This window comes from Symsagittifera roscoffensis, chromosome 1, assembly GCF_963678635.1.
Source record: "Symsagittifera roscoffensis chromosome 1, txSymRosc1.1, whole genome shotgun sequence".
NCBI lineage: Eukaryota > Metazoa > Xenacoelomorpha > Acoela > Convolutidae > Symsagittifera > Symsagittifera roscoffensis.
Window position 1 is genome coordinate 68,584,070 of NC_087062.1, and position 16,048 is coordinate 68,600,117.

A 16,048-nucleotide genomic window follows, 5' to 3' on the forward strand; every position below is an offset into this window, starting at 1 on the left:
TTATGGACCTCGGAAATGTCAAAAATTTGATTTTTCCGACCGTTTCTTGAAAAGTTTCTGGAGAACCACCATGCCAAACTTGGGTTTTTGGGTTCAAACAAAAAACAGGTTGAAGGAATTTCTTCTGGATAAATGGCTACGCCCATTTTTCTTGAAGAAAAAGCTATGATTATCGGAACTGTTAACCAGCTAATTTTTTGACTGTTTTTAGTTTTTGTCTTAGTAACTATCCTGCCAAATCCGATATTGGTTTAATCGACACAACAGGTTGGTGAAAGCTCATCTTTATCATTTGCTACGTCCAGTTTCTTTTAGGAAAAAGTAATGGCCTTCAAACAAAAGATGGTTTCAAAACTTTGACCGTTTTTGGAAATTTTTCGAATTACCTTAAAGTTTACACAATCAAATCTGAGTTGAAAAGTTCAATTAAAAGAACCGTTTGCGATAATTGTTCCTGCAGAAGCGGCTACTCCTTAAATTTTTTTGATAAATATTTTTTCCTGGGAAAATTGATTATCTCAAAAATTGTTGCTCTTCTCTTATTTTAGTGACAACTAAGGTTTTGGGCAAAGTCTGTAAGATTTTTGAAATTATGCATTTTGTCCGGCATCAGTATAACAATTTCAAAAGTATCAAACACGCAACTTCAGCTTTAGAAACTTTTTGAATTTTCTTAAAAAGTACACTATGAAATCTGATATGAAAAGTTCAAACGAAAGAAGCGGTTACGTGGTTTTTTCCTGCAGAAGCGGCTACTCTTTAATTTTTTGTAAGAAAAATGTTGTCTGTGGGAAAATTCCAAAATCTCCAATTTTTTTACTCTCCTCACTTATTTTGATAGAGAAACAACTAAGGTTTTGGCCAAAGTCCAGTTTTTGAAATAACGTTTTCCGTCTCGCATCATCTTTCAAATTCTAAAAATATCGAACACGTACCTCCAGCTTCAGTTGGGAATTAGGTCTCCTTCATCGAGACATACGAAATTTTTGGTTCACCTAATTTTTTCTACGATTTTCATTTTTTCGACCTATGTTTTTTTATGATTGCGTTGTATCGCAAGTGGAGCGAAGATCCGTTTCGTTTCTGTGTAAATTTAGTGATCTGAAAATTTTATTTTAAGTGCTGTGGAAGATTCGTAAAATTAGTTTTTATCTGATCGGATTTTTGCTTAGGAATGTTTGCTTTTTTCATAAATCTGTCTCTTTTACTTGTTTTAGTTGAAGGTCGGTTTCTAGTGCATGATATCGCAGATAGCTTGCTTTTTGAAACCTTTTGCTTAGTGTGTCCTTTCATTATTCAATTGACCAAGTCTATTGCGCCTCAAGAATAGCAATGCTGCTCTTCATTTGGCTAGCTTTTATTTGAAAAGTTATCCTTCAAGGCGTGGCATGAATTTATTAATATAACTTATGAAGGCTTTTTTGGCACAAACCATTCTCATGTAGTAGAGGCAATTGTTTTTGTGTGTACTGCAGTATCATGTCTTGTTTGTGATAAAAAACATCTAGGGGATGGATACACAATGGTATCAAGATAAGATGTTTGCTAGCAAAGGCGTTTCCCTTTCATCTACAAGTTCTTGCTTATGGCTTACATACCAATGTACTTGCACCATAAAGCGAGATACTGTGTAGCAAGTGTATTTTGAGCTTTAAAACGTTCTGTTGACTATTTTACCATCGTTTTTTTAAATAGAACAATACACGTGTTTGTAAAAACTGGATATTTCTCCATCCGATTGTTGTCAGGAACAAACTTTAAAATGCTTCAATTTATTTAACTCATTGCAGTTTGTACCGAGCTTTTCAATTGCTTCCAATTTAATCAAATAAATTAACCATCCTTCTGTATTCGTATTATCGTTCTTTTAAGGTTCAATTATATACATTGTTGTGTGAACCCCAGTTGCGGAAAAGGTCACGACTAGGAAACAATAAAAGTTACTCAGCCTTCGTCTCATTTTTTATTTCACGTGCTTCATTGACTGTTTTTTTAGTTATATGACCGACTTAAAAGTGAATCAACATAAGAGCGTTCATTGTTGTCCTCCAGCGTTGATTGAGCATGCATAATGAATTGGCATATTGGCGTAATATGATGCTTTCTGTTGTCGATTGCTACTACTCGCTGCTACTAAAAAAAAGAGAAACTAAAAATAAATAAAATTGATTTTTTTCTGCTTATGATGGCTGAAACGTCATTTTGCACCGATGCCAGTTTTAAACCGCAAGTAGTCAGCTGCGTAACACCTGATTGTGTATTATGCTTGTAGAAAACCGTAGCGTGGTATGCTTAAAAATTATTACCATTTTTCTTGTGCATTTGACGCCACGACTATTTTATTCTGCGTTGCAAGCTTCTAAATAAACGTTTGCGCTGATTGTGGCGGTACTGCTTTTGCTTACCAGTTGTTGTTTCAATTTACTGCGATATTTTCATCGACCTTTTAAAGGATTGTTTCACTGCTTAGGAAGCTCATTTCCATTTTCTGAGTCCGTACTTACAGCCTAATTTACTTTCCTGACTATTTAAGCGCACCTTTGTAATTAATTTCAAACTCCTCCCATCATATCTCGTTCTATTGTTTTTGTTCGTTCGAGTGACGAAACTGAAAAATTGTTCAAACACAGATTCGTTCGCTTCAACTCCCAAGTTGCTCTTAATTCATCTTTCCCCAAATCAGCAATCCCCAAATAAGCGACCAATGTTTCCAAACCTGGTTCAAATCGCCTCGCTCACCTTTCGTCAGATGTTAACCTGCATTTCTGCAAGGTGTTGCGTCTCTAATTCCGAATCTTCAGAGCAGCCACCGGCGCACATCTTCACCTGCATCGAAAAGAAACCCCCTAACTCGCACCAAAAAAACCAGAGCATGCAATCTAACGGCTCCAATGACTGCTACAAAAGAAGTAATAGTAGTTCAGTGAAACGCTCCAAGTATAAAACGAGGGCTTCTCTCAGTTTAGACGGAAAGGGAGGCGGGAGTTTACAGCATACGAAGTATGTTTATCATCAACCTTCGTCTCATAGTTTAAACGAGCAGGAAACTTTGACATGTGACGACAAATCAATTAAGATGAGAGAATCGTGGGAGAAAAAAGATGGGAAAGAAATGTTAGTCTAATTTAGTGCGTTCCTATCATTTTTTGAAATCAACACTAACTGGGATTCATTGTTCTTATCAGACCAACTTTGTTTAAGCTAGGTTTTGTTAATATTAATATTAATTGACCTTGCGATCAACAAGGTTATTGCAGCCGGTTACTTGGTTTTTTAGGCGAGGAAATTGAGTATACAGGAAAACAAGTATACCGGAGAATCAGATTAACAAAAACTAATTAAATGCGAGAATCGAGTTAAATGCTTTTGATTAACAAAAACATTTCTCGAGTCTAGAGGTTAAATGCGAGGTGCAATAAGTCGAAGTAGTAAAAACGGAAAACTTATAAATCAATAAACGTTCGGTTCAAGTCATAAAAGGTTTGAGTTTGTCTTTGCCGAGACTGGCTGATCCATATTTTTGTATTCAGAAGTTGCATTGCATTAACTTTTGCTTCAAACTATATGTCGGCTTAATTTCCCACGTTTTGATTTTTAGACGCAATTTTGTGTGCTACTCAGTTGTAGGACTCCTGTTTTTTCGTGTGAGAAATTTTGTTCTCTGAAAGATAGTTTAGTAAGGAATGTTACATTTATTTTTGCTTAACATATGAACCTCCATTATACCATTTCACATTATTCCGACGTGGGGTCGGAAAGTCGACCTTTCCGTCTTGTGGAGACAGGCTTCAAGTTTGAGTTCGTGTCCGTATCGTTTTTTTACCACAGGTTTGCGAAAAAAATTCAAGTTTCAGAAAAATTATTACGCCTGGTTGACTTGCCAAGTGCTGTGTCCAGATTAATGACTTCGAAAACCAATCCTAAGTTTAAGTTCACAATCTGTTTCTATTCAGTTGGCAAGTTTTTAGTTCAAGAAGTCGATTAGTCATGACAAGTTTCCAAATTCAAATCGTTAGGAAGAAAAAACTAGACTGCTTGTCTTAGGGCGAAGCCCTGAAAAATCCGACTGCATTTTATTTTATATGGATTAATTTATAATAAAATAATTAATTAACAAAAAACATTTTCATTTTTTTTTGCTGTTTTTTTGTAAATCATCCCCCTACACTATGTAAAATACAAAAGGATATTTTTGTTCCGACTTTCGAAGAAAATAAGGAATATATATGCTCGAGGTGGTTTTTTATTCAGACCAATTCTCAAAAATATCTCGGGATCTGTTCATGGATCTTCGTGGTCCCAGATGGTGCGCGCTAACCTCTAGATTTTCCTGACTTACACCTTGCTGTGAAACGCTCACTAATATACTAACGTGACTAAAAGAGCGCTGTGGTACTTAGAAGTTGAAAGTTTAACGCGCGTTATTTGCGAATCATCCAGCACCACAAAATCGTTCGAAGTTGATTTGAGGCAATCTAATTTGTCTTATTAATTCCATGCTTTTTGCGAATTATTCGCGCCACGAAATCGTTCGTAATTGAATTGAGGCTATCTAATTTGTCTTATTAATTCCATACACGACTATATTTCATTAACAACAAACTATTCGAGACCAGTTTATAGCCAGTCGGAACATTCCGGGCTTTGCCCTGATACAAGCAGTCTTGTTTGCGTATGGCAAAGGATGAAATCGACCATAAAGCTTGCTTCAATTCAATTTGTAACAATTTCTAATACGGATTAAATCTCCGCTAACGCGGTAATAGCACGAAATAAATAGCCCGTTAATTGACCCCAATTGGCAATCTTAAAATCCTTATACTTATACAAAAAATGATCACAGATGAAATATCTATTTTAAATTTGAGACCAAGACAACAAATACCTTTTGAATGCTATTAAACAATTCCGTTAAAAATTGAATTTTGTGTGGAGAAAAAAAACCGCCTCGAGCACAAATATTCTGTCACTTTTTTCAAAACCTGGAAAAAAGGGTACTCGTATACCAGGGCAAAGCCCTGAATGTGCTGACTGCCTCTTAATCCATATCGAATAGTTTTTGATGAAAGCAAACATTGAAAAACTGTAAGTTTTGGCCTCATTTAAAATTGGAACGCTTTTGTTGTGCGGAATAATTTGCCACGCTTAAAATAATCTATTACATATTTAAATGCGGGCTTCACTATCTCGCCATATTTAAGCTTTTTCAACGTATTATTTTTGCATGTTTAAGCTATATCCTATATTGCAATGGTTAAGAATTTTTTTTCGATTTTCCAATTTGATTTTAGTGGTTTTTTTACCGAGTTTAAATTAAGCAGCCCAATATCGAATTAGGGGTTGCGAATTATATATTTAAATGCGGGCTTCACTATCTCGCCATGTTTAAGCTTTTTCAACGTATTATTTTTGCATGTTTAAGCTATATCGTTAATTGCAATGGTTAAGAATTTTTTTTCGATTTTCCAATTTGATTTTAGTGGTTTTTTTACCGCGTTTAAATTAAGCAGCCCAATATCGAATTAGGGGTTGCGAATTTGGCCTCCAAATTTGAATGCCCGAATCATTTTCATTTTAGCTAACGAGATAAGACGATTTTTGAGATTTTTTCAGAAAATTTTCAGAAAACATATTTTTTTTCGCAAAATCTGAATTTCCCAATCTTGTAGTTGGGCGCTGTCAGAGTACTCTAAGGAGTTACAAATCTTGCCTCCAAATATGACTGTTCAAATCCTTGTAGTTTTCGAGATATGACGTTTTTTGTGATTTTTTCAGAAAATTTTCAGAAAACATAATTTTTTTCGCAAAATCTGAAATTCCAAACCCTGTTGTTGGTTCTTGTCAGAGTAATCTCAAAGATTGCGAATCTTGCCTACAAATATGACTGCTCAATTCTTTGTAGTTTTCGAGATATGACGTTTTTTGTGATTTTTCAAAAATTTTCAGAAAACTTAAATTATTTCTCAAAATTTGAAATTCCCAACCTTGTAGTTGGATGCTGCCAGAGTACTCTAAGGAGTAACAAATCTTGCCTCCAAATATGACTGCTCAAATCCTTGTAGTTTTCGAGATATGACGTTTTTTGTGATTTTTTCAAAAGAAATTTCAGAAAACTAACATTAATTTTTTTTTGCAAAATCTGAAATTCCCAACCCTGTAGTTGAATCCTGTCAGAGTAGTCTCAAAGATTGCTACTCTTGCCTCCAAATATGACTGCTCAATTTTTTGTAGTTTTCGAGATATGACGTTTTTTGTGATTTTTTCAAAAATTTTCAGAAAACATAAATTATTATAAGTTTTTAAAATCTGAAATTCCCAACCCTGTAGTTAGGTCGTTTCAGAGTACTCTCAAAGATTGAGAGTCTTGCCTCCAAGTGTGACTGCTCAAATTTTAGTAGTTTTCGAGATATGACGTCTTTTGTGATTTTTTAAAAAAAATTTCAGAAAACTTAAATTACTATTATTCTTTAAACATCTGAAATTCCCAACCCTGTAGTTAGGTCCTGTCAGAGTAATCTCAAGGATTGCGAATCTTGCCTCCAAATATGGCTGCCCAATTCTTTGTAGTTTTCGAGATGTGACGTTTTTTTGTGACTTTTCAACATTTTCAAAAAGTTAAAATTATTTTTTTTTCAAAATTTGAAATTCCCAACGCTATAGTTCGGTGTTGTCAGGGTACTCTAAAAGAGTTGCAAATCTTGCCACATGCGAATGATAAATGCGACTGCTCAAATGCTTTTAGTTTCCGAGAAGTGACGTTTTTTGATTTTTTCAAAATTTCTCCAAGAACTTATCTACAAAGAAATTCAAAAAATTTGAAACTACCAGCATGATGAAGATACAACCTTATTGTCAGCGTACACCCAGGCGTCTCAAATATTGCCTCTTAATATGACTGCTCAAATCCTTTTAGTTTCCGAGATAAGACGTTTTTTTTTCAATTTTTTTTCGGGAAACTTAGGTTTAAAAAAGTTCACAAAATTTTGGATTCCTTACTCTATAGTAGGGTGCTCTCAGGGACTCTCAGTGGTTACAAATCTGGCCTCCAAATTTCTCCAGAGGCCCATTAAGTTTTTGAGATGACGCTTTTAAAATGGGAATTAAAAAAAAAATTAAAGTTTGTAATTGGGTGCAGTCAGAGTACACTAAAAGTTTGCAGATGTTGTTTCCAATATATGCGGTTTTTACTGAGTTGTCGAAAAATTTCGAAGCACCGAAGGTGCGTTAAACGCTAGTTCACTTTACGCTTTCAGCATTAAGAATAAAATTTTGAAAGCGCACATAAATTAGTCCTGAGCATGGCCGATTTGGCAATTTTTACACTCCCAGATCTTTGCTAAAAAATGATCGAGGCAGACTATTTTATACATTTGATTTCAGGGAGTCGATATCTTCAATGGGGTATATATATTTTTTTGTTATAAACTGTTCGTAAAAAATCACCCCAAATATTCGGTTTTCTTCAGAAAGTTGGAGCAATAAGTGAGATATAGAGAATTGAATGACTGCTATGGGATCTCCCCCAATTGAATCATTTGAAAGCCATAATATTACCCTTGCGATAGCAAGGGTATTGCATTTGGGCACTAGACTTTTTTCCCCGTAAACAACTTTGTCCACATGACTCATTAGCCTACTGGTGGTACCTTGGTTTATAAAGAATTCAAAATTTGTAGTGTCTCTTGCACGCTTAGCCTGGTGGTAACGAATACGCCTGGGATGGCAAAGTTTTTGGGTTCGAATCCGACCAGGACCAGTTTTTTTTCAAAAGATAATTGTTCCGGTTCAAAAAAATTTTGTTCTATTATTTGTGTGCTTGTTTTGTCGGTTTAGTTGTCACATCTAAGAATCTTTTATTTTGCTGTAAACAATTTCAACTGCAATTGTTTTGGCATTTTGAAAATCCGGCCGAATAGAATTTTGCTTTTCACATTGGTTGTAAATTAACCAGCCCGATTTACTAAGATTTCAGTAGTTTTTTTCATATTTTTCATCGGTTTAAAAAGTTTCGACCTAATTGATATAGATTTAGTGGCCCGGTATTGCGTCGTTACATCCGAAAAAAAAGTTTTTTTTTTGTGTGTGTATGAGAGCTATGACGGGAAAAGGGACTTGACATTTTTTATAAGTTAAGAACTTTTCTGAATTTTTTTTCGGCATGAAGGGTTTTTGCTCTTTTTTTTCGGCTTTGTTACCGCTTGGTAATTATAAATTCAAATCCAATCAACCATCTGGCGAAGAGGTAAAACAACTGCTTGAGATGGCAAAGATTTGCGGCTCGAATCCGGCCGGGCCCTCTTTTGCATCTGTTTATTTTTGTCGCCCCATTTCCCGTAGCTCGATGGTTCAGCTTTATTCAAGTTGCTGTAACACTCATGCTTGAGACAACGAACCCCGGAAGTTCGATTCCAATTGAGTTTTGTTTTTCTTGCAAATAGAAAATTTTAGCTAATTTACATTCTTGTCTGTCTGCTTAGTTCCGCAGAAAGGACTTTTTTGAAAACCTGGCTTTTGTATAGCATTCCCGATTTCTCTTTAGAGTTTCTTATGGTGCAGGCAATTTTGTTCCGGATATTTTGGGCTTTGTGACAAAAACGATTTTTTGAATTTTTTCCGTTTGATTTTCATAACATTCATATTTGTATCGCAAGTGGTGCGAAGCTCAGCTTCGCCTTTGTGTTGAATCTTCCTCAAAGAGCTCTAGAAATAGCGCACTCTTTTCATGTTTTTGTCAATTGGTTGCCTGGAAATGTTTTTCCTATGTCTCTTATACAGTAAAGTTGCGTAGTCTGAATTGGTGATCAAAATTTACGGTTTGTTCAAATCGGATCATAATCTGTATGCATGACCATTTGAGTAAAATAAGGATGCTATGCAATTTGACAAAATTGAATGTGACAATAGATCGATTGGTTTCCCTTATCTTTCTTTCCTTGACTATAAAGCATTCAGCCAAGCTTGCATCTTCCAATTTTAATTGTTGTCGTTCTCAAGTTAACCTTCTTTTTTCTTCCACGCCCCCAGACTTTCAAGAGAAGCCAGACAATGCTAGTTGCATTTGAAGAGTTAAGAATCTCTTGCCTGAAGGTTTATTTTGTCCCTATAACGCTATTGTAAAGCTGATAAAATTTCAGGGATGTTATTAGTTCAGAGCATCCTGCCTTTAATGGATATTTTTATTCCCATTATTACTGTCAGGTTTTTGACCTAATTCAATATTTTCCTTCATTAATTTCTTAAATAGCTGACCAAGCGAACAAGTTTTTGTGCCATTTAGAAAAACAATGACAAAAATGCTAAAAATTTACAAATACTTCGTGTATTGGAGCAGGTAATTCCTAAAAAATAGCTAATTGTTTCAGCAAAACTCTACTATGACAGTTTTCTAGAGTTCAATTACCTCTTCAAATACTAGAGTTTTGCTGAAAAATTAGCTGTTTTTTGCTTGCTTTTAGGAATATAGGCTTTTTTCGGTATACCTTGCTCAACAGAATAATTTGATTTAATAAAAGCTGCGAAGTTCTTAGCTTCGAAGTTCTTAGCTTCTCTAGCACACTTGGTCTAGGTGTAGCAAGTACGCCTGGATGAGAAAAGGTCCTAGGTTTGAATCTGGCCAGGACATGATTTTTTCAAGGACTTTCAGTTCCATAGATTCTTGTTTTAAATTCCGTTTAGGAGTTTTAAATTCCGTTTAAAGTGTTCGGCCTTTTTGTCCTCTTATTTTTTGTCGGCTTAGTTGCCTTGTCCCGGATGTTCTTTTGCTGTCAGAGGTTTTTTTTTGTGCGGCAAGCACTTTCACTGTAATTGTTATTTACATCTGATTTTTTTAACTCCTTGTTTTAGATTTTTTACCTATGTGTTCTCAAAACGTTTTATCGGCTCAGTGATCTATGCGTCGATTTACGGGAAAAAGATTTTTGACAATTCATGGCAGTTTTCGGCTCAATGGGAGTTACCTAATTTTTGACGGCCAAATACCGCTCCGTTAAGGCTTCTGATTACTTATTCAAAGTAGTTAGTGGCGATTGTGTTGAAGGTTGTTACTGGCGATTGTTTCTGAACTTATAAAAAATTCAACATTGCAGAAAGCTGCAAAACCACAACTATAAAAATTTCAGCGTCAATGAACGTAGTCTCTTATATAGGTCGTGATGATTTTCTTCTCACGCGCAATATCGATTTTTGGCGGTTTGGTTTCGTTTTAAGTGCAGTTCATTTCCTTTGTTAAAATTGAATGCCAACTCCTTTATTGAACAGCAGAAGTGTAAAAGTCACTAGTTTTGAGAGGTTTTTAATTTCCCAGCGGAATAGAAACTCTATTGTTCTAGTTTTCTCAAATTGATCACTTGCAGTACCCCACAAATATAGCATTGCAAGCTAGTAGCTAGTTTTTCAACAAAAAAATCGAACATAGCCAACAGACAGTTAGAAAAGCGTCAATGAATGCATAACAAAAACAGAAATAGTGAATTCATTTTGAAAAATGTATGCCCATAAAGCTCATTAATTTTTAAGAACAGTTAACTTTATCAGAAAAGTAGTTATCCTTAACTGTTCTTAAAAATTAATGAGCTTTAATACATTTTTCAAAATGAATTCACTATTTCTGTTTTTGTTATGCATTCATTGACGCTTTTCTAACTGTCTGCTGGCTATGTTCGATTTTTTTGTTGAAAAACTAGCTACTAGCTTGCAATGCTATATTTGTGGGGTACTGCAAGTGATGCGAATCTCCGATTGGCCTCTGCGTATAAACTTATTTCGAGGCAGGAGTCCGCGCCAAAAGAAGTCATTTTATGGTCAAAATAGGATTTACCGCACATTTTTTTGCTGCATCGAGCTTTTCATTGATTTGGACGAGCTCGGAAGATCAAATTGGCCCATCTGAAAAAGATAGTTTTACGAGTTTAAATGACCCTTTTGCGATCATCCGAAGTCTGCCATTGCCCATAAAACACTTAAAGATGGAGATCCTACCTATTCAAAATGTCTTGGCCCAGAAAGTCTCCAATGTTGCCTCTGCGCGAGACAAGTCTGTGAGTTGGTTCAGTTGACGAGTAATGAAGCAGCATGTTAAGTTTAACAAACGCAAGTAATAAGCTAGCTTGTCCAGTTGAAGCAAGAAGGTGTGGTGTTTTTATGATCGAGTATTCGATGTCCGTCATAAACTGTGACAATGTTCATCTCCTGTTTATCTCACTGAGTTAATTCTACTTTGTAATTTGCCGATCTAAAATCAGACTGGTTAAAAAACAAGTCAGTGCAGCATTTTAAAGTCCTTGTTGGTTCCATATCAGAAACAGTCTCAAGGTCTGTCGAAGTCTGGGTTTATTGAGCTGGTGTAAATGTCTAGAGAGCGGAAAAAATCAATTCTAGAGTATGGTGAGGCAAATAAGTTCGTCTATTGGAGCAAAAATTGGATTGACTGATTTAATCAAGTATCTTTGATAGTCGATTGAAGGATTCAACATTCAAACGACCTTGAAAAATGAGTTTTGGCAAAAAGGCTTGCATGTAAAGTGTTTCTAAAAAAGTTGACCTCTATTTTTTCTCAATTCGATTTTTATGTTCGTTATACTATTAACAAAAAGTTGGAGTTAATATTATACATTATTTTACCTCTGATACAATCGTTTTTACTGCTTGTTGCAAGCGAGTGCTTCTGAATTGGAATTCTCAGACAAGACCGTATTACCAAGATAGATTCGTGGCTTTCTAATTCACCGATGGTAAATTGCTGAGAGTAATATTTAAGTTGTTCAGCACGAAAACATCACTTGATTAAGTAAACGGATTTTGCGGCGCAAACAACCTTAGAGTTGCGTTCTCGGGCTTTCAAAGTTACGGTTTATAAATCATTATTGTGGTCACATTGTTGCGGGTTTGCTTTTCAATGTGAACCTTTGATCAACCAGCATCAAATTATTAATTCGAGTGACGCGGCCAATGTTTCAAGTAGTTCATTGAGCATTTGAAATCAAAGGTGGTAATTTTGACTATATACAGCTTTGATGAAGTCGACAATTGCGAAACAAAATTGTGCTGATGATTCAAATTTAATGATAGCCGCCGATTCCGAAATGACTTTTTTCCGCTACTCTCAAACTTTTACTTCTGAAGATTGTTGCGGTGATCCAGCGATGATTCCGGACGCAAATCGGCGCAAAAGTAGCTCTTTTTCACACCACAGCGTGGGTACAGGGCGTAATTTAGCACCAGATTGGTTTGCTTACTTTACTTCGTTATTACATAATGTGTTCGCCACCGTGTCCTGTAAGACATGCTCTGGCGATTTGGGCGCGAGCGAGGGAAATAATCAGGACAGCTCTCTGGAAATGCCAGAAGTAGTATGTGATCAGCCAGTACGGTCCAGTGTGAGCAAGACTTCTCTTCTGAAAGGAAAAAGGTGAATTGACATGCCTCTAGTTTTTTCTTGACTAAATTTTAAGGCGATAGCGGACCAAAAAGTAGTTTCTTTCCCTCTCCCCGGACAAAATTGCGTTTGGGTTCCAAGTGTTTGGGTTCTAAATTATTAGGGGTCTCGCAAGGAAGTTCAAAAATATATGTGGGATCTATGACGAAGTGGATTTGTATTGCCGGGTTGTGGGAGGGCGTACCGAGAATTAAGTAGTTCATTAATAGTGAATGGTTTTGAATAATTTAAACGAAATGAATTTGAAAGTTTTCTTGATAGTCTTTTATTCGCATCTGTAATCGTTCACTAGGTTGTTCGCTGTATGAAACAAATGGAATATTTTAAATAGCTTACTGAAAAAAATGTTTTGTCAACTGATTTCTGTGACTTAACGACTTATGACTTAACTTGAAAAGCTTCAAAATCATTGATTGAATGACTTGCCTTGAAAATTTTCAATTTTTCAAACCGATTCAGTCGATAAAAGAACTTGAAATTTTTCGGAGTTTAATCAGTTCAATAGCTTGCTTTAACTGACTATCAAAATTTAAGGTTCATTGTTTCAATGGTTTGATACAATAATTGAATTTTGCACAAATCGATTTGCTTTTAAAATTAGTTGCCATCTATCAAAGCTTCATCTCTTCAATAGCTTGCTTTCATAAATTTAAACTTATGGCGAACCGATTGCGCTATGACAAAACATTTGTTTTGAAGTTTCATTGCTTGATTAGCTTGCTTAGGAAAATTTTATACGTTAAGTTGCGAAACAGTTTAAGTAAGTCAATCGTTTCGTTTTTGATTAGCTTGTCTGAAAGAGACTTGGAGCATGTCTGAAGTTTCATGGAGACGCGCTCGCTAGTTTTGATTTAAATTTGATTGATTTAAGTTTGCGGTGAATTTTCATTTTTTCATAATTGCGACGAATTATCGCTTGCTACGCATTGTCGCCATAATCAGTTTTGCTAGCGGAATAACGGTCAGCACAATCCTGTGACACATAACGCCGAATTCTTATACGATGTCTTAAAGTAGCGAGAATGAGAGCTGCTTACATGCACCTCGAGGCATATCAATATGCCTTTTGCTATATAAATATACATGACTGCAAAAACCAGAGTGGAGCGCTGAATAGCCTTGACTGTTTTCAAAATATCAGCAGTGGTTTTTGGTCAAGCGGCTTTTAATAAAATTTTAAAAAATGAAGTTAGATGATAATTCCATTTCTTTACACACGCAAACTTTCCCCGAATATACAATGTAAAGTCCAAAGTGATATATTTCTCTAGTAACGCCTTGTTTGGACCAATTAGCATGCCTCAAATAATGGTGATCATGATTTTTTTCAGAATTTATAAAAAGTTTTTCTAAAGACTACTCGCAGACAAATATTCTGTCACTTTTTTAAAAGTCGGAGCTAATATGTAATTCGTGCTCAGTATCTTTTTTTTTCTGTCGGCTCAATTTTCGTTTTTTAAACGTATTTTTTCGGAAAGGGTTTTGAATTCATTTTTGTTCCAATTTAAACAATTTTTCTTACTATATCTGAAAAAGGAGTAATTTTTAATTTTACCAAGTCTGATTATGCGTAATTTTTTTTTTTCATTTTTTTTTCAGAAATATTTTTTAGAAGTCAGTGGTTTGGTGTATCGCAATTGTTACGAAGTTCTGTTTCACCTCTGTGTTTAAATTACTCCATATAAATTGAAACGCAGTTAGAAAATTCAGGGCTCCGCCCTGATACGAGCTGTCCTGTTGAATTTACTTTTTCCTTTTATTTTAAGACGAAGCAAATAAATATGGAAGTTTATCCATTTTTTAAAGCGAACACTTCCTTCATAGATCTTAAAGTGCAGTCGGAACGTTCAGGGCTTCGCCCTTATACGAGCTGTCTTGCAAGTATTTGCAAATTAGTTTTCCGTATATAAGACATATGTTTTGCAATCACTAGTTTCTTACAACGTTTTTACCCTTGCGATAAGCATGGATATTGTAACCCTGTACAACGCTTTTTTAACGTAATTACACAAGCAATGCTTGTGTTATACTATGAACACTTTTTTCCAATTAGTCGCAAATATTGTTGCGACAAAATGTGTTCATTTTGAAAGTGTTCTTTTTGATAACCAGCTATTAAGTACAGCCAATGCTAAGGATATTAAAACAGACTATTATATTACAAAAAGCTTTTTAACTTTCAAGTATCATGGATCTGTAGCGTAGAGGTAGGGAAGGAGATCAGCAACAAAATAAGAGGATTCGAACCTTGGCAGGGTCGGATGTTTTAAATGAACTTTTTCGTATACTAGCTAAAGTGCGTCCGCTCTATAAATTGAGGCATGTTAGTTGGTAAATTTCTTGTTTTTTTTCAAATTGGCTGATACTGCTAATGCGTTATAATTGGCTTGCGTCATTGGCTTGTAGACTCATAATTGGCGTGCGCCATTTTAGAAACTTTGTAGACCCTAAGTTTTACTCATTCAGTTTTTTCCAGTAGCGTTATTGGTCATATTTTTAATTGTGTAGGCGAAGTGCAACTTCGCCTCTGTGTTAAACTGGTTCAAAAAATGGTGCAATTCGAAGCAAGATCAAAATGGCAAGTTTACAAATATGCAGGTTTTTTTTTGCTTATATAGGGCAGTAAATGGTTGGTCTTTTTTCATTAAGATAGTTTTTTGGCTCCCTTGGCTGAGTGTTTTGAGGCATGCGACTGGTTTGATTTTTTATCACGTTTTTTTCCAGCTTTTGGAGTTCCTTTTTGTTAATTGTGTGTGCGAAGTTAATTGTGTCTGTGAAAAATAAAACTCGTGTTTGTTTAGAGTTTTGGAAGTTTTGCATACGGTGTGTTTTAACAATTTTCGTAACGGGACTTTTTTGTAAAAATCAAAAGCTGTTTATTTTTGTCTCGTGATTGACATTTTGAGCATGGCGTGTGATTTTGACCGAACATCGTTCCTTGATTGAAATCAAGTTATGAAGTTGTAGCCTTGAAGGATGGCCTTGATTTGAACTTCTACTTCCCTCGAGTTGATTGCATTGTCTTTTATTAAACACCCTCGTATCATTCTGTTTCCGCGTGAGACGTGAGTTTAATCTTTGTCGAATCGTTTTGTATTTGACCACCCTCGTTCCATCTGATCCAATTTATCTTCTTACCTCGATATGGTTGCATTGTCTTTTATTAAACACCCTCGTATCATTCTGTTTCCGCGTGAGACGTGAGTTCAATCTTTGTCGAATCGTTTTGTATTTGACCACCCTCGTGCCATCTGATGCAAATTATCTAATCTCTCAATTCGAGTCGGCAAATATAAATATCACCACTAATAATGAACCATCAGCCTACCGATTCACCCTAATAGGATAGATAGTACGAGTGTACGACCTTTATATGAATTTATTAAATATTTACCATGGCTTTAAATAGACCAAAGTGTGTACTACAAAGTTGTTCGTTTACCCAAATGACGCCTGATTGAAATTTGTGTTATTATTAGAAGTTGTGTGAACCATATGGATTGTTATTAGACTAAAGAATAAAATCAGCTGGAGCTCTTTAGTTCTGTTTCTATGATTAGAATGTTCGCTAAGCGGTCCAAATTGAATTTGGTTTCGAGTTAGTAATTTATGTCT

At 35.4% G+C, this 16,048-nt stretch overlaps 1 protein-coding gene across 2 annotated transcripts in view; it reads left to right on the top strand.

Annotated features, from left to right (window-relative positions):
* The first annotated feature begins 2,183 nt into the window (after positions 1 to 2,183).
* The window catches only part of LOC134848178 (uncharacterized), a 34,509-nt gene continuing 20,644 nt past the window's right edge, over positions 2,184 to 16,048 (top strand). The window contains exon 1 of one of the 2 annotated variants that reach the window (XM_063865551.1): positions 2,184 to 3,114. In XM_063865551.1, coding sequence (XP_063721621.1) covers positions 2,705 to 3,114 — 410 coding nt within the window. In that variant the 5' untranslated portion in view covers positions 2,184 to 2,704. Of the gene's footprint in view, positions 3,115 to 10,763; positions 12,407 to 16,048 lie in introns of those variants that run through there. The other variant, XM_063865558.1, reaches the window with a different exon arrangement.